The 17,869-nt window shown below is 41.9% G+C and overlaps 1 protein-coding gene across 1 annotated transcript; it reads right to left on the reverse strand.

Annotated features, from left to right (window-relative positions):
• Nucleotides 1-1,000: 1,000 nt before the first annotated feature.
• On the reverse strand, nucleotides 1,001-17,810 carry farsb (phenylalanyl-tRNA synthetase subunit beta). Its single transcript, XM_037775545.1, has 18 exons — nucleotides 17,666-17,810; nucleotides 16,360-16,415; nucleotides 15,934-16,088; nucleotides 15,343-15,415; nucleotides 15,100-15,215; nucleotides 14,840-14,990; nucleotides 14,640-14,748; nucleotides 14,398-14,468; nucleotides 14,243-14,304; nucleotides 13,867-13,918; nucleotides 12,943-13,004; nucleotides 12,305-12,512; nucleotides 12,131-12,211; nucleotides 11,703-11,795; nucleotides 11,138-11,255; nucleotides 10,051-10,203; nucleotides 2,426-2,573; nucleotides 1,001-1,975 (listed from the first exon to the last, which is right to left on the reverse strand). Exons 1-18 carry the CDS (start codon nucleotides 17,721-17,723, stop codon nucleotides 1,210-1,212), a joined length of 2,532 nt encoding a protein of 843 aa, XP_037631473.1. The 5' UTR covers nucleotides 17,724-17,810; the 3' UTR covers nucleotides 1,001-1,209.
• Nucleotides 17,811-17,869: the final 59 nt, after the last annotated feature.

Consider the following 17,869-nt stretch of genomic DNA (forward strand, 5'->3'; position numbering starts at 1 on the left):
TGTGTAATACAGAAGCAACACATTTCCACATGCAACTTCCCTGTTCCTTCTTCTCATGGGAGAACTCCACCTTGAGCCAGACAAGCTCATACCAGTCAGGATAATCCTATCAAAACCAGTTTTAACTGAAACTTGGCAACTTCATTTCAGTGGCACCTGTCTTTGTCCCCCAAGTCACATCACTTGGCGGGTTAGAACAGGCCATCTGCTCCACCATATTGGCCTGTACGTTCAGCAGCAGAGCGGTAATGAAAGAGTTAACCTCCCTTTGCTACAGTAGAGTTTGAAGGAATGCCGGAGCACCTGTCAGACTTCATTTATAAGACAGCTTGTCATCTGGCACGGCTCGCTGTCATATGGGAGGCTACAGGCTACGGCAACAGTTTCTCTTTCAATCGACCGTGAAGCATCAACATGTACAGTCTGGATGTCTGTGTGCTGCACACGTTCTCATCCCAGCTCGTTACACATCGCCGCTTTGTCACGCCCCATGGCGTCAATTTAGGATTAGACAATAAAACCACTGTAGTTCACAAAAGAGCTACACTGAGCTTAAAAATACGGCGTTTGTACAATAAAAATGACACTGAACGTTGTGAACACGGGACACAAATGAACAGCTGATTGTAACGTGACGCACAGGACATGAACAGCGGTCCCCTGGATGAAAGCCCTGTGTTTGTTGGACCCATCCACCTCAACTCCCACCGCTTTGTGTGTCCGTTTTCGCTTTTTAAATTACGTCATCGCAGTCTATGCGCACTTTCTAAGGGGGTTTACAGTTGCCATGGATAGGTTTACATTGTACTTAATGTACCGCCCGGTGCATTTCATATGCTCTGAATTCCGTATAGAGAACCTTTAGATGCGTTTGCACTTGCAGAACGCCGATGGCCGTGACAAAGCGCCGGTATTTGACGCCCTGGGAATGAGAACGGGCTGGCGTGCTTGTTACCTGATAAAAAACACGCACTACAAATAAAACATTCAAAGCCAGAACTTCAAAAGTTAGACCGGCTTTATTTGATATTTGAAGGCAAGAATATTTTGTACTTGTATTAAAGCATAAACAGTCTTTTCAAAATGAACGACCTGAGCTTCAGTTATTGTATTACATGGACGTGATTGATATTACATCAGCTATCTTTAGCCAAGACCAGAAAACATCAGATGGCACCATTCAGGGAATTTATTCGGCGTCGGTATGATTCAGATCTTGTTGAAGGCAGCCACATCCACAGACTGAACATATTCCTCGAAGGCGGTGATGGCTTCCTCCAGCAGATCCGTGCCCACTTTATCGTCCTCCACCACGCACCCTATCTGGAGCTTCTTGATGCCGTAGCCCACCGGGACCAGCTTGGACTGCCCCCACAGCAGCCCGTCCATGCTGACGCTGCGGACACACTCCTCCAGCTTGGCCATGTCCGTCTCGTCGTCCCAGGGCTTCACGTCAAGCAGAATGGAGGATTTGGCGACGAGAGCTGGCTTCTTGGACTTCTTGGCGGCGTACTCGGCGAGGCGCTGCTCCTTGATTCTGTCCGCCTCGGCGCTCTCGGCCTCGTCGTCCGAGCCAAACAGGTCAATGTCGTCGTCGCTGGTGTCGTTCGTCGTAGCTGGGAGGACAAACTGACTCTTCGCTGACGTGAGGGTGGCTCTCTCCCTCTGGAAGGACTTGATATGGTTGTACCATCGCGTGAGGTGGCAGAAAGTCGAGGAGGGAGCCGAGGGGATTGCGTCGAACATTGCCGTGTCAGCCTGAGACGCCGCGAAGCCCTCCATGTAGCTTTTGTCTGCCAGAAAATCATTGAGAGCTTTCAGGCCGGCTGCCGCGCTCATGTCACCGAACACAGTTTTCGTGGAGGCTGGACGGGAGGACGGGGCCCGCGAGGATTCGTCTTGCGTGGGGAACTTGTGCTTGATGACTTCCTGCATGGGGACGTCGTGTGTGAGGGTGGTTTCAGCAGTGTGGCCACTGGAAGAACCAAGGCAACAAAGCAACAGGTAATGAGTCACTCAGTTTAATTGCCATGCACTAACCCCAAGGCACAAGTAAACTAAATTAAGACCAGGCATGCATGCACAAGCCCACACACAGATGCTCAGCATTCACATCAGAAACACAATAGAGTCTTGTTAATTTTTAATTCTTCTGATTTTAGTAAAAACAGCCTTGTTACTGATATATAAAACACAATGGCTTCATGTAACAATAATGCACAGATTGGTCCTTTTGTTTCCTTCATGCAACAGCTGAACAGATTATCTGCAGCACACTTCAACCACAAACACCCGTTATCTTTTTAACTCATTTCGAGCCTCGTATATTTTCCTCATTAATCTTTCATTGCTTTCTGTTTTTGTCGGAGTATAAACGGCTATGTGTTGTTGATTAGGGGTTTAAGGTTTACGAAGGTGTAATCACAGGAAGGGCTCGATGTCCATCTCCACGGCCGAGCAGGGCATCGTCAGCTCGAAGCGGTTGATGACGTCCGGGTGGAGGACCCCGAGACGTCCAACGCTCTTTCCACGGACGAAGATCTCTGCACAGCGACCGGGGAAAAAGGTGGAATCTTAGAGAAAAAAGAAAACTAGAATTACCACCGTGTGGTTGTTATGCCTCTGCCAGCAAGCCAAGTTGCAGTTTACATCCATGTCTGTCCAAAATGTCATCACAACACCAATTTCTCCTGTTAGACATTTCTGTGGAATTGTCATAATTAGCATATGAATCCTTGAGTTTTATGCGGTCACAGTGATCTTTGACCACCAAAATCTAATCAGTTCATACTTTAATCCAAGTGGATGTTTGTGTCAGATATAATGAAATTCCCTTCAGGCGTTCCTGAGATATCGGAGAAAGTGTCGGATGGACGGCCGCGGCTGTCGCCAGCACGGAGGCATAAAAAGAGAGGAAAATATGGTGAAAAGTGAATCATTACTTTAAGTGAGAAGTGGATTTTATGGTATACCATTATCATATATCATTGAGTGGATAACACCTACACCTGACACCTTCTCTGCCCAGACTGTCGAGGCATTCACATCCTTTTGTAGCTTCCTTTTTAAAAACAATCATCACCTCCACAAGCTTGTTTGCAATCTGTTTGTTTCCTGACAAACTATTTCTGACCAGTGTGTTACTACCTAACACGCCATCTGTTTGATCTGGGTGCTTCTTGGATCATGTTTCTGCCACTATATTGTTGCAACACGCACACTTTAAAAAGATTCTGTAAACGGGATTCAGAGCATTAAAAGGCAGGGTGGTACACTAGATTTTGAAAAACGATCCAGCCGAAAAAATGAGCCTAGTGTTGCCAACTCTTTTCCAATGAAAGTAGCTAGCAGCATCGCAGGCAGGAAGGTAGCCCGCCTAATTGTTAAATTCGGGTCGAATAAAATGATTGGATGGGCTTATTACAGTCCTACGACAGCCACAGATAACGGATTTTAATTCCTTTTTTTGTCAGAGCATCTGATTTATTGTTTGCTGTCGGGATGAATTTCAACTAAAATCCTCTCTCCCTCTCTGTGTGTTGTAATCAGAGTTTCTCTGAGCTTTGTTTACGTAGCCGGTCTGGCCGCTCATGTATTTTAGTGCCTGTGAGTCTCTCTGTTGTGTCTCTCTGGCTAGCTAATCACCACCACTTTGCACTGCGCTCATGCTGCGCAACCCACGGCGTTGTTGCGGAAGTGTAGCACCCACCCTCTGGTTCCCCCTCCAAATGCTTCGAAGCTTTGACCGTTGCCATGGTAACCGACTTCCAAATAAGTATTCAAATTTTTTTTTTTATAAATGTATATGTATAAATCCCAAAATAGCCTATGAAATAAGGAATAATCCCACAAGAGTATTCATTATTCATATTCAACATTAATTATTAGTGGTTATTCTCAGACAGATATTGCTGTTTGTTATGTGTAGAGGTGCGTGTGTGTGTACAGTAGTGCGGCAGCGGCGCTGTTCAGAAGCTTCAAATACCTTTGGATATTTCTAACCAAAGCTTCGAAGCCTAAAAAATGGTATTCGGGCGTCAGTTTTTTTGCTTCATGTCACCGGCTTTCATTGAAAATGGAGCCTGTTGCTGTGTTGCTGTGTTGCTGTGTCGCTCGTAGTGTGAACAGTGTTTTTTGAACATCATATCACAGAGATCATGAGTCAATCACCGTGTGGGCGGTACTGTGCTGCCTCTCTTGTTCCTTGATTTTCTCTTGATAATAATTTGTTCACCCACATTGGTCATTAAAGATCAGCAGTTATCAGTGTTTATCCTCCTCCTGATTCTAATCTGATGGTCCAGTACAGTATGTTATGTCAGCGTCAGCCTCCGTCGACAGCGGGGGGGGGAAACACGCTCGTCGATGTGAGACGATCACTTTGTTCAAAAACAGTGACATGCAAACAAAACGAGACAGAAAGACGGACTTGTCAGAGTCTTAACAAGATACAGGGGTTGCCATGACAACGGCCTCCACACACACACACCGAGACATGGCATTCTCCCACAGTGCACTGCTTCTTCCCACGCTGCCTTGCTAATGGGTTCCAGAGCCCACTGCTTAGATGTTCACTCATCATTATGGATGAAAGGCTTACAAAGCACATGGGCTGTACTTTCAAACATGTGTGTGTGTGTGTGTGTTTCTGTGTGTGTGTGTGTGTGTGTGTGTGTGTGAGAAACTCTACCATTTATATTTCAGTCGCCTGTTCTGTGTCTGTTGGGTGTATTAAAGTCGGCAGAATGTGCTTGCGTCGGTTCACGCGTCATCTACTTGTACGGTGTGCGGGATGCCATGGCAACTATATAAATAGCTCTGGTACATCTTAAATAACCAATCAGTCAATGAAAATCCTACACTTGAGCCAGGCCACTTCCCGGCCACTCTCCTCCAACTTTCAGCAAAGCTCTCGGCGGAAAGGAGAGTCAGACGGTTGCATCAGATAACCAATGGAACTGGCTGATGTTGCCAATCGGATTTACTACCATTTTAGTCGACTGGACAGAAAATACACACCGGTTCTTAGTGGAGCAACGAAAACCTGCCTCGTCCTGCATTATTAACACACCTACACTGATTACTAGTATCGGTGACTTTCATGGATGATTAGTATGAATCAATGTTGAATTTCAGGGTCTTGTTTTTAAGGCTTTTCAGCTGCTAAAACGCTGAAATGTCACCACAATTAAAAGGATGATTCCAGTTTAATTCCAGGTCTTGTTTTCATAGTTTTGGCCATCCTTTACTGTACATTGGTTATGATAACATCGTGCTCACCAAAGTAATTGCTAAGATATGGCAAAGCTCAATGTGATAAACAACACAAGCAGTCAGACGATCAGGTAAAGAATAAGGCTAGGCGATATTCTATATTTTTGTTATTGTCAACAAATCCCATGAAAAGACCAAAACCAACAATGTGTCCGTCGCTCAATATTTTCCAACTTCCCCAGCGTGTCTCCGTCTCTCAGCACCAAGCCCATTCACATCTACTGAAGCAACACGTTCTCATCCCAACTCGTCACATACTGACGCTTTGTCAGACCCCTCAGCGTCACTCTTCCATCGCCGTAAACACACGCTTAATGTTGTAAATCAAACAAAAACACTTGCTTAGGTTCAGGCAACAAAACCACTTTGTTAGGTTTAGGAAAGAACAACATGGTTGGGCTTAAAACTACTACGTTTGCTCAGTGAAAACTACTTCCCACCGCCCTGTTTCTTTTGCTCTTTAAACTACGTCACCACAGTCACTTTCCCTGAGCATTTAATATCGACATGCATGGGTTTACATTGTAGTTAATGGAAAACTGATGTTTCTCATACCGCCGCTAAAGGGTGCCTTGTGCATCGGTATAACGCTGACGGCCATGACAAAGCGTCGGTATTTGACGCCCTGGGAATGAAAACGAGCTGAGTGAAGACATACAAGGCAGGAATATTTTGTTTAATTCTAAAAAATGACTTAACAACTGTGGTTGTTAAGAATATTACTCAAACAAGAGGAAATAGTGCATTTGCTGGGGACTATTTTCAGCTGCTGCTCTAGTGAGTATTTACAGCAGCAGTTAGCCGTATGTGGGATTGAGTCAAAATAAACTATAGTGAGTTCCTGGTAATGAAGGAACATGTGACCCAGTGCAACAGTGTGGCTCACTGATCTGTTTTTAATAGTTTCTGGGCAACAATGGAGCTCTACGGCACAAAGGAATGAGACATATCAAGCTTTGGATACACAGATGATACTTGTTAGTCGGTTCAATTAATTTTGTTTTTGGTCATTTCAGGGGATTTGTTGACAATTAGAAAAATACATCATTAATACACTTGGTGAGTGCAATGTCATTATTTTTTTGGTTCACTCTCACTGCTCTCATAGCGTCATTTTTCGGCCGCAGCAGGCAGATGTTTTCAGAAAAAAAATGCTCTTTCTGCTGCCTCCAAGTGGCCAAAAAAAATCAGTTATTGCAGGTTTAAATAATCAAAACAAAGACACATATAGGCCAAACATTTAAGATCAATTACTGAACAAAATATAAGAGTCGCATGAACATGGTCTCTCTTTCCTGACAGAGGGCCAAGACTTTGCATTGGACACAGTTGTTAAGTGAAACACGGGCATCTGTCTCTTAAGTGGTTTCTTCCTCCACTTCTGATCCCCTGACTCGTTATTTCATCCCTTTCCCCCGCTGAGTGGAGGAAACTCAGCTGACAGGTATTCCCTTAGCCCCTCGCTCTCTCTCTGTGCTGAAAGTGATGGTGAGTTAGCTGTGTGATCGACACATCCTGAGGGTGTGTGTCTGCGTCAGGTGAGCTCTTAGACTGGGTCGTGACCTTGTAATGGGGTTAAGGACACGCTGACATATGTGGGGGGGGCTAATGGTGCACAAAGTGTGGAAAAAAGCAGCAGAGAAGAGCGTCCAGTGTGCTGTGCATTACTGTGAGAGCATGTCCATTTCAGCTCCCCCTTTAAGTGTGTCTGCGCCTGTCAGATGGACAGTCTAAAGCACCCGTGGGTGGGTGTTGTATGTGCCAGTCTCGGTCTCGCTGCTCAGCACTGCAGTGGGTGACGTGACTCCCATGCACTCTCCCACACTGCAGACTCTACACGCTCTCATACCCTTTCTTGCTTACGCCTCCAGCCGTCGCTCTGTCGCCCCCCCCCCCTCCCTCTAGTCTCATCTCATCCCTTCTTCTTCCGCTCCCCTGTCAGCCTCCCCTTCTCCTCTCTGCTCTCATTCACTGATACTTGAGCCCATTGATTTGCAGTCTGAATGGGCCAACAGAGGAGATATCCTGCAGTGTGACCTTGGAGCATGCGAGGCAAGGGGAGAGGTGGGTGGAGAGGTAGATAGGATGGAGTGAGAGAGAGACAAAGTATGGAAAGAGGAAGGCGAGGAATACAAAACTCAAATGATGTATGAGAGTCTCTCTGGGAAAATGAAAGGAAGGCCAACGCAGACCCTTCAATCGAACCTTTGTGATTACTAATCTCGCAGGAACGGATCAGATGCATCAGAAAGATGAAACCCAACTGAGTAACACATTTATCTGCCAAGTATTATTGTGCCAGTCACATGTCAACACCGGTTAATATAACTCTGCTATGACTAAATAATAAAATAAACTTGCTCTCTACAGTTTACAGGATTGTAAGTGTCCAAAACAGCCTTTCAGAGTAAAGCTCATCTGAAGTTTACAGACTTGTGAGTGCTGACGCAACATGACTGACTGACTGACCGGAATCCATCATGATGACTTGAAGGAGAAAAACTTTGAAAATGTGCAATCTGAAGATCTTTTCAGACCAAACGCGAATAATTCGTGCAAATAAATCACACAGCAATTAAAAAAAATCAAACCCATCAATCTCTATGACTTTTCGCAATGCAGTGTTTTAATTTCTGTGAATTTCAGATGCCAATAAAAACAAACAAACCAATAAACTAATGAGTTTTGCTCACAGGATCAATAGATTTTCTTGGACGTCAATGTCATTAATTCTGTTTATGGAGCGGACTGCTGCTAGACCGCCCCGCTACAGGTAGCGTGCCAACCGGCAAGCCGCTCTCTGTATCTTCAGATATTAATAATTATAATTACAATGTCAATGTTATGAATGAACATTCAGTGCTTCAAACTCTCCTGTGCAGCCCTAATTATTATTATTATTAGCCTATTGTTATTACCATCAAATGGACTCACTGTCTTTCCTTTAGAAATCCACAGAGCTCTGGAGGTAAGCTGTCTATTATAAACTGACTATTAATCCTTGTATTAAAGGTCATGCATCACATATTATAAACACATAGGCTACATATGATCCAGTCCAGCCATGAATGATGAAAACCAGTGCAATAAGCTCAGCATTTACACTCGTTACAATAACATGCTTCATAAGAACTGTGACCACGTTGTAACTTTTCTACACAGACCTGCACACTTGGAATAATAATAAGCCCGTCTCCATGGGGGAAAGGGTTGAGTGTGGGTTTATTATAGTAAAAACAACTTGTGCATCGATGATTGTGCGAAACTTACATTTTTGGTGGAATGCATGGAACCTGAATATTTGTGTTCGTCTTGTTGTGAAAGGTATGAACACGAAAAATCAGCAATAAATATTTAGCATTTTTGTTTAGTTTCCGTCCCCGGTGTGAAAAGGTCCTTACTCCGATGAATTTCATCATTAGAGACACAGTGAAGTTGTCTGAAAGGAGTTCCCACAACCCATGAACCACCAGTACTGATATGAATGAGCTATCCTGATTTATGAGGGTAAGGTGACGCAACTGGTGATATTGAAGGTAAAAGACAAATTGGGCCGGAGGTTTTCTAAGTCGGAGCCCATGAAGTACGTCTTTTTAAAGTGGTTTCTATATCAAAGTATCAAATGAAACCGTTGTATACAACAAGTTGTCAAGCACGTTCTACCATAACCCTGTAAAGCTATCCAGTTGTATACTTCCCTGATTGTCTCCTGTCCGGACTATAACCTCTTAAAACTCTAACATTTTAAAGTGATGTCCCACAACTGTCACGACCAGTTGGCACCTTGAAAGCTGCAGTGATGTGATGGCATTATTTTTAATGGGAAAAAAAGAGAACCTTTTTATCATTAATTACTTTTTACGACATTTTGTCATTAAAAGTATGTTGTGTTGGTTCCTGGAGGCTGGAGACCTGTGAGCTATGCACAGTTTTATAAATGATTTATGATCTCTAATCACACTCACAGTCGGACTTTATTAGATATAAGTGGTCAATTAGTTAAAGGCTTCAGAAATAACGTATAAGTGACATTTACGTGATGTTAGCATCAGTAGTTTAGTGATAGCTTGTTACAGAGAAACAGAGACAATACCAGACAGCACCAGATGCGACCAGAGAAGAGGGGAAAGAGGTATAACCGAGTGTGTTTTAGGTCTTTATGATGCTGCGTAAAAGTCTTATTTAATGATAGTGTAACTGGTTAAGTGAATAAAATATCCAAACATTTGGACAATCATTTCTCCACTGCCTGAGCAGATCAGACTAAAGTATTATTATTTACTATACCGGATTGTAAAAGCTCAGATTATCAATTTACTCAACTTTTAAATCAAAGTATGTTGAATAATAAATGTGTAAAGGGATAAATAGCTAATCATTTATTTCAAAATGAAAAGATCCTTATAATATAATAACTAATTATAGCCCAGACGATACCGGATAAAAAAAAAAAATCAGCTAAAGATATATTGGCTAAAAAAATGTACATACATAAATAATCTTGAAATAAATTCATTGTGATCAGGATACACACTGAGCTGGACATTTTACAGCTGTAAAATCAACAAAATCAGTCAGTGCTCTTTGTTTATTTGTTCACCGGCTTGGCGAGTAAATAAACATGTTCTAAATCATGTGGGTTAAAATCACTGAGGTGTTCTCCTCCCAGTATAAATCCAGTCTCAACATATTTACCACCAACGCCAGCTCTTCAGTTTATTCCTATAGACCCGATTGTTGGTTTCCATCCCCCCCCTCCCTCTCAAGGCTTCTTACCGTCTGCAGCCTGGATGTGGTAGCCGTCCCCGCGGGCCGACTTCACCTCCAGTAGTTGCATGGTTCGGTCCAGCAGGCCGTGGATCACCTCGAAGCCCGGGCTCTTGTTGTAGTAAACGGCACAGAAACGCCGGCTGTTCCTCGCTCCGACATCTGGTTGGTGTGAAGAGGGGGAGGGAGCGTTAGTGAGAACAGAGATATACAAGTAACTTACCAATAAATCATGTCAATATTAGGTGTTTTATTTTAAATACATATGGCAGTAAGTAGAGCTGGGACGATACACTTATCGCCCGATTCAATATTATCGCAATACTTGGGTGCTGATTGCGATTTTTTGTTAACTTTTTTTAATACTAGGTCATCAGAAAGAGTTGAATCATACACATCTGAGGACTTTTACTTTGGAAAATAACTAAATTGATGGAAGAAATGTTTGATTTTCAGCATGTATGCAGTCAAAGATGTCCTGAAGTTAAATATATCAGTCATTGTCAGGAATTAGTTATTTAATTTTTTTAACCCAAAAATCAAAGAATAAAGACATTTCTCTCACAATTTAGTTAAGTAATAAGTTATAAGGGACATGTAACATGTTTTATATGTCTGGTGAATATAATCCTATCAATTTTATTTCCATATATGTATTGTGTATAAACTGTACCGTTTCTTAACATCTATCTTATTTTGAAAACCGGACCTAGTCGCACATGTATATTAACTTTGCCAAGTCCGTCACTAGCTCCCCCCGTCAAGTGTCATATATTATGAAAATAACCATAATTTTTTAAATATTTATAAAAAATAAATAAAGTCTACAATGGTCGTCTCAAACTCTTTACTAAAATTTATAATAAGACACTTTGTTCAGATTTCTCACAAGTATTTACATTTAATCATTGTAAGCAACAATTCCAACAGAATCAGCATCCTGGTATGTAAATAATGTTTCAGACACTTTTCCAGCCCAACAAAGAAAAAACAGAGTACTATCAGCATCAGCATCTGTATAAAACATATCAGTGAGGCAACAGCGTTTCTCCAGTTTTAAAGGTGTGTGCGGTACGGCGTGTCACGTGTTTCCTACCTTTGGTCTCGTCCTTCAGCACCACGTCAGATATCTCAAACAGTTTGAGGGGAAGAGGCATCTTTCTGTTGGCAGCGATGGTTTTCAGCAGGCCTGGCAGCAAGGTGGTGCGCGCCACCTGGTGGTGACAAACAGTGATGAAGATGGATACACAGCTACAATCTTTCAGAGAGGACAAGATCGCCCTCTTCTGGAGAAATAACACTACAACTTATGAGAGCGAGGAAACACCTTCTGTATCACTTAGTTTCTGGTTGTTTTTAACACTTTTCAGAACATTCCTACATGAATGTATCTTTTATGAAATCAGGATTTTTTCAGGAGTTTTAATGGCACATAATGTAATTTTTACTAAGAATACTGTATGGAAGTAACAAATTAGTATAATTTTCTTAATGTAATGTCAACATTTTCAAATGTGTTTGCATAAAAAATGTATTTCAACATCCAAATTATGTCACTGGATATTGTTTGCAGTGCATCCTAATCTGCAAGCATAGTAGTTTGAGGCTAGAAGATTGGTTTCACTTCTTTACACAATCTCTATTTTTATTTTCTCCTTTACCTGGAACTCAGCTGTCTTGGGGTTGGCGATGTGAACCGCCCCGGTCTCTGAGATCTTCTTTCCAATCTTGTCTGCTATATCCTCTGCAGAACACTACAGGAAAAGAGAAATTGTTAAGCAAGGTGATGTAACTTTGTGGCTACAAGTGACGGGTTATGGGATAATGCTAAATGCTACTGTACTGTAACAGTCATAAAGTTAGCGAGCTGACTCAGTAATGCCTGTTACAGCAGCTACAGCAGGATTTACCCAAAGTTTGCAAACATTAGCCACCATAAGCTACTGGTCATACCATGCCAAACAAGGCTGTAGCAGCAAAACCCCCGAGGGTGCATTTTACTGCTTATGAATTCAGCTTTTCATTTATAAGATGAAGACTGTGTTATTTCTTCTCTCAAGAGATGCACGTCTTGGTGTCGTTTCCTTACTAGGGCAAAGTTGAGGGCCTCCGTGAATCCAGCAGCAGCCAGGTCTTGTCTCAACAGCTCCGTCAGTTTATTCAGTTGGAACTGTAAACAAATAGATGAAATACATAAGAACACACACCGTGTTTGATGAGAGATAACGATGATATATGGTTAGACACAGAAGAAGACAGGCACCTGATTGGCTATGGTGTAGGTGCGTGGTGTAGTGTAGGGGATGTTGTTGAAGCCGTAGGCCATGGCGGCGTCCTCCATGATGTCACAGGCGTGGATGACGTCTGAGCGCGTGGGCGGGATCTCCACCTCGATCTCATCGCCGACACCTGTAGCCTGCGAGCGCAGACACATTTTGGTCAGCAGCTGGGCGATTTTCTCAGTTGACTCGCTGTCGGGAGGAAAACAAACAAACACACACTGATCATTAAAAAGTCAAGTTTCTGCAGCAAATACTCTAATGTGTGAAGTTTATCTTTGTTGACACGTTCTCAGAGAGGTGTTGAATCAACAACGTGGTAGTGATACTGAATTACACTGCAATATATGGAAAGGTGTTTCTAATATTCGGTCCTCCTCATATAAAAATGAACATTACAAGCTTCATGAAGAAAAGACTTGCTGCAGGGCTGCTGTTCTAGACGGCGTTAGATAGTTCAGGTAAGGTGTTCCTAATCAAACTGGTAAGTCTGTGAATTTGCATGTTGATGCAAAACTTGTGACAAATGCAAAATGAAATGCATCTTAAGCATTTACCTGGAGACACTTTCCATATATTTTACTTTTATCTTGTACTATTATACAGAGAAGGTCGGACTCACTTGATGCCAACTTTTCGGTTGATGAACCCGCTGGACAACTTCTCCTTCCTGTAAGCCAGCTCCTAAACAACAAACCAGGAAACAAAATCAGAGAATTAGGACGCAGTAGAAGAAATTCATGTCACATTAAAGTAGCAATATGCAACATTTCCCCCCCCCTAGCGTTTCACAAAGTCTGTCGTAAAGAAGACCGGATCACTTTCTGTTTTCCTCAGAGCCGACTACTACTAATAATTTTAGCGACTTATTCAGACTATCTGAGGAAAAAGCAAGAAATATATTAAAATATATTGCAATTCATTCCCAATGCTGCTCAGAGTGATCACAGTCCACTGCTCTTCTGCCAACAGCACGCCGTGTGCAGGCAGTCTCTCCCTCGCTGCAACCGATACAACCACTAAGCTATATCATCATCATCATCATCATCATCATCATCATCATCATTTATTTATTTATATCTCAGAGTGATCATTGAGGGTAGACCCTCATTTACAATGATGCCGAGTTAAAAAACAGTCAGATAAACAAAACAAAGTTAAACAATTGCAAATGAATGTGCGATGACGTTACCAATATGCAAATGACCATATGATGTCATCTGCAGACTTTTAGAGTTAGTGCTAGCTACTTTCATTGGATAAGAGTTGGCAACACTGAGCAGGACACACTGTAGTTTGTTTCCACGGCTTAGTGCTGTAAATTAGCCTTGATTTTCCCAGGAGATCGGGACCTGGTGGCAGCCAGAAGTGCATAGGGAAAGCGAGGCTTATAGGAACCAATCTAAACTCTGATGATGTCATTATTCTATAGCCATTACATTGTGCAATCAGCGTTTACTTCATAATGATAAATTAAAGCAAATAGCTTGTCTACTGCCACTTAAACAAAGGACACAGCACAAGATGATTGTAGTGAATACATTACTGGGTATTTGCAGGTCTTGCCGTCAGGGTACACCACCTCGGCCTCCTCCACCCTGAGAGAGCAAGAAACAGAAGAAAATATCACCCTCACTGTAATACTCAAAGTACAAATACACAAAGCTATGAATTGTGGGTAATTCCCTCAGGCAAAGTCTGCAGAAATGCGGACTTACAGTAAAGAAAATGTGCATAAAGGGCTCAAATTGTCTGCGAGAGAGCCCTGAATCACTTCACAATTTGACAGTGGGACAGCCCTAAACGGACTGCAGAAATGCACCTCCAAGTCTGTGAGTGTGGACATTGGGATTGGGCCTTCCAGTTATTGTCCGTCTCCATGGAGATGACAAGCTGGTATTTGAGCCAGATATGTGACTTACGTGAAAGGCAGTGAACAATACTCGCTGAACATGGTCACCATCATGTCCAACACGGTCTTCGCCTGGAGAGAACAAGAGAAGAAGAGTTGAAGTCAGTTTTCCTTGATAACACTGACCGAACAACAGATTAATGGGATTTCTCCTCTCAGCCGTACCTTGGTCAGGTCTGTGGCCGTGCACTCAACAAAGACGTTCTTTGTCTTTAGGGTGATTTTTGTATGATCACCTGGAAAACAAAAAACATGTTTAATGTTATGAGAGTGACATTTCTGTCAGTCAGATGTTTCCAAACTCACAATCTTAGAAAAATACTGATAAAGTATCTATTGTGTGTAACAGAAGCAGAAAACAAAACCAGATATGAAGGCAGACACATGAAGACAGAGACAGAACTCACCATTGATGATAGGAGGCATGGACAGCACGATGCCGTTGCTGTCGTAGATGACGGGGTACACAGGCTTGTCTTCAATGATGTGGAGGAAATGCTTCAGGTGGCTGTCTGACTGTGTGAGTCAGAAGAATAACAACAGGTTAGCGCCTCTCAATAAGACAAAACTGTTCTTCTAACCAACGTCCAGCCAGTGAGCTGCTCACCTTGTAGAGGCTCATGAGCTGGGTGGCGGTGTACTCTTTGGTCTGGTTGAGGGGTTTGAAGCTGATGTCTCCAGGAGGTTTGGCTGTGTATGTGAAAGGACCAGAGATGGTGTCCAGGTCATGGGTCCCTATGGCCACCAGGCTCCTCTTCCTGCACAAACATGGTTATAGAAGGGATTTGAGAGGACATCACTAAGCAGAAGGTGACAGAAGGAATTCCACGTATGCTGCTGTACTTGATGTGTAAGAGCTAATCTGACCTGCAGATGTTTTGGTGGAGTTTGTCCTGCAGCTCGATGAAGCTGTCATAGCGCTCCTGAGTGAAGGTGATGTTCCTCAACACTGCTGCCACAGCATGGGGTCGCACTGCCGCCGTCTGCACAGAACAAACATATTAACTGTGGTTACCACTGTAACAATACACACATTTATTTGATTCATAAACAAAACTAATGATAGTTTCTTCAGGCCACTAAAACAAAATGATGAATGTTACCACCCACCTCTTTAGTAATAATCAGCTTCTGAGGCTCCCCACTGACCGGGCTAACACGTCTGTAGCGAGGTGCTTCCAACCTGCAACACAAATACAATCTCTGTAGCAACAGCGAAGCAAGTCTGCAAGCATTACACACATAATTGAGTATTTTAACAAGCCTGACACAACCGAAAAAACACACCTTAATCCTCAAGAATGCTTAAATATCAAAACATAGTCATACATTTTACTCTTTAAAAGGGATAGTATGACGGTCGGCACGCCCCCAGTTTGGAGAAGCTGACAGGAGTTACTGCACGGAAGCAAAGCAATGTAGTGCTGTGGACTATTATTGTTGGCGGGGACCTGGAACGGTTATCTATGCTCTCGCCAAAGCAATCAGAAAAAAAGGTAAGGTAAAGCATGAAAATATTCTAAATATAGCAGATTCGAACTATCCCTTTAAACACATCCATCCTCCTGACTTTGGAAAAGGGTGCTGAATTACGCCGTCATACTTCTCTGTTGTTACCAATGAATGAAGTGACCATGTTGTCCTTCAGTTTAATTGTAGCAACCACAGCAGTATGCCAGATCTATACAGGATACCACTCACTTATTCTTGAAGACCTGCAGCCCACGGACCAGCCCCTCCAGACACAGCAGGTCGTAGCGGTTAGCTGGCACATCGATCTTGTACAGGATGATGTCAGACGCTCCCGATGCCTTGGAGTCACCCTGCTCTCGGCTGATTAATTCCTTCTCTGAGGTCTGGAATAAGGTCAGAACAAAGTTCACTGGTTAGATGTCATATAGCTCAAGGATGTTTTTGACACAAAATGCACAAGCAGACCTTTCTCACATTGAGCAATGTGATTTGTCAAACACAGGTGAAATGGGTTTTCTTTTGATTATCTATTTATTTACTTTACATTTGCTCCTACATGTCAAATTGTATATGAGAAAAGTCTATTGTAATAATGACAAAGGACAAACATTAGTTTACACTGTGGATTGATCTCCTTTAACAAAGTTTACTCACAATTTCATCCAGCTCCAGCCCAAATTCGAAGCACAGCTCGTCAAACTCCTCATCAGCTAAAACAAGAAACAAACAGTCATCACTAAAAACAGCTTTTTATATCAAGTACCAGCAATGTAAGTACATTTACTCAAGTACTGTACTTAAGTACAATTTTGAGGTACTTGTACTTGGGTATTTCCATTTTCTGCTACATCATACTTCTACTCCTCTACATCTCAGAGGGAAATATTGTAATTTTTACTGCACTACATTTATCTGAAAGCTTTAGTTACTTTACAGATTTATATTTTGTATTAATAATATGAATCAACTAATACATGTTGATATATTGTTGTAGATTAAGCTGCTCAGCAGTTCAAATTTCCCAAATCATTCGCTATACTACAAGAGGGTGTGCTCAGAAATTTTATATTATATGGAGACCCTTTTTAATCTATATAGAAAAAATGGATACAACTGACATTGCAGTTTTAAACTGCTGACCCCATATTACATATAATTCACAACCTATAATTACATTTTTTTTTTTTGTTTATTTATTATTATTTTTAATTTACTTATCTTTTTGTTTTTTTGGTCCTTTCCTTTTTTTTTTTTATTTGTTAAACATTTTTTTATTTACTTTGTATGTGTTTAATTTATGTTGCTATCCGATTTAATTAATTTATATGTATAAATGTAATTGTTCATGAAATTAACTCTGCTTATTTAATGGTGCAGTAATATTGTTATAGGGATGGGGAGGGATATAATTTGTTTATTCTGCATAAGAATTACTTTTACTTTTGATACTTGAAGTATATTTTGATTCTAATACTTTTGTTGAAGTAAGGTTTTGAATGCATGACTTTTACTTGTTTTTTACACTGTGGTATTAATACTTTTACTTAAGTAAAGGATCTTCTTCCTCAGGCATCTCTCTATCTCTCCAGTGCTGGTCCTCCAGTGCAGCCTGCTCAGGTTTAAATGACAGGAGAGGAAATGATGCAATCAGGTTGACAGAGATGTCAGAGCACTAACTAACTCTACTTTCTTATTGCCACAAATATCAGCAAAAATAAGTTAATATTAAAACTGATATTTGGCACGAATTTCCTTTAAAAATATGTATTTTTCTCATTCAATCTCTCTAATGTTTAGTAAAGCCAGAGAGGCTCCAGTCAGCCTGTGCTGCTAACCATCAAGCTAATGATTTCAGACACTACTCTGACTTCCTCTTCGTCTCTTTTAGAGCCTAAAAGATCATTTAATAACCCGGCAGACACTATGTCCATTACTTGAATATGTAGTAAACATGACTTACTGTATGTTTTGCCCAAAGCTTTGAAGAGAAGATCTCGTTTCACTCCGACAGTCGGCATGTTGGCTGCTAATCCTGCTCAGCACAGTGGGGGAAAGGACCCCAGGAGCCGGCTGTAGCTGTCTGGAGCGGTGCCTGACTGAAATACAGTTAGAAACACACACAAATGATTTGTGGATAAAATGTTTACATTTGTGACTAATGTAA

The sequence above is a fragment of the Sebastes umbrosus genome, chromosome 7, assembly GCF_015220745.1.
Source record: "Sebastes umbrosus isolate fSebUmb1 chromosome 7, fSebUmb1.pri, whole genome shotgun sequence".
Lineage (NCBI taxonomy): Eukaryota > Metazoa > Chordata > Actinopteri > Perciformes > Sebastidae > Sebastes > Sebastes umbrosus.

Bases quoted from the DNA above. Each gene is read 5' to 3' on its own strand.
- farsb (XM_037775545.1), bottom strand. From the start codon at position 17,723: ATGCCGACTGTCGGAGTGAAACGAGATCTTCTCTTCAAAGCTTTGGGC. The intron at 10,204-11,137 runs GTAGGAAACACG...CACACCAACCAG, and splicing joins GCTGAAGGACGAGACCAAAG to ATGTCGGAGCGAGGAACAGC. The intron at 2,574-10,050 runs GTAAGAAGCCTT...TTTTTCTCTAAG, and splicing joins CCACATCCAGGCTGCAGACG to ATTCCACCTTTTTCCCCGGT.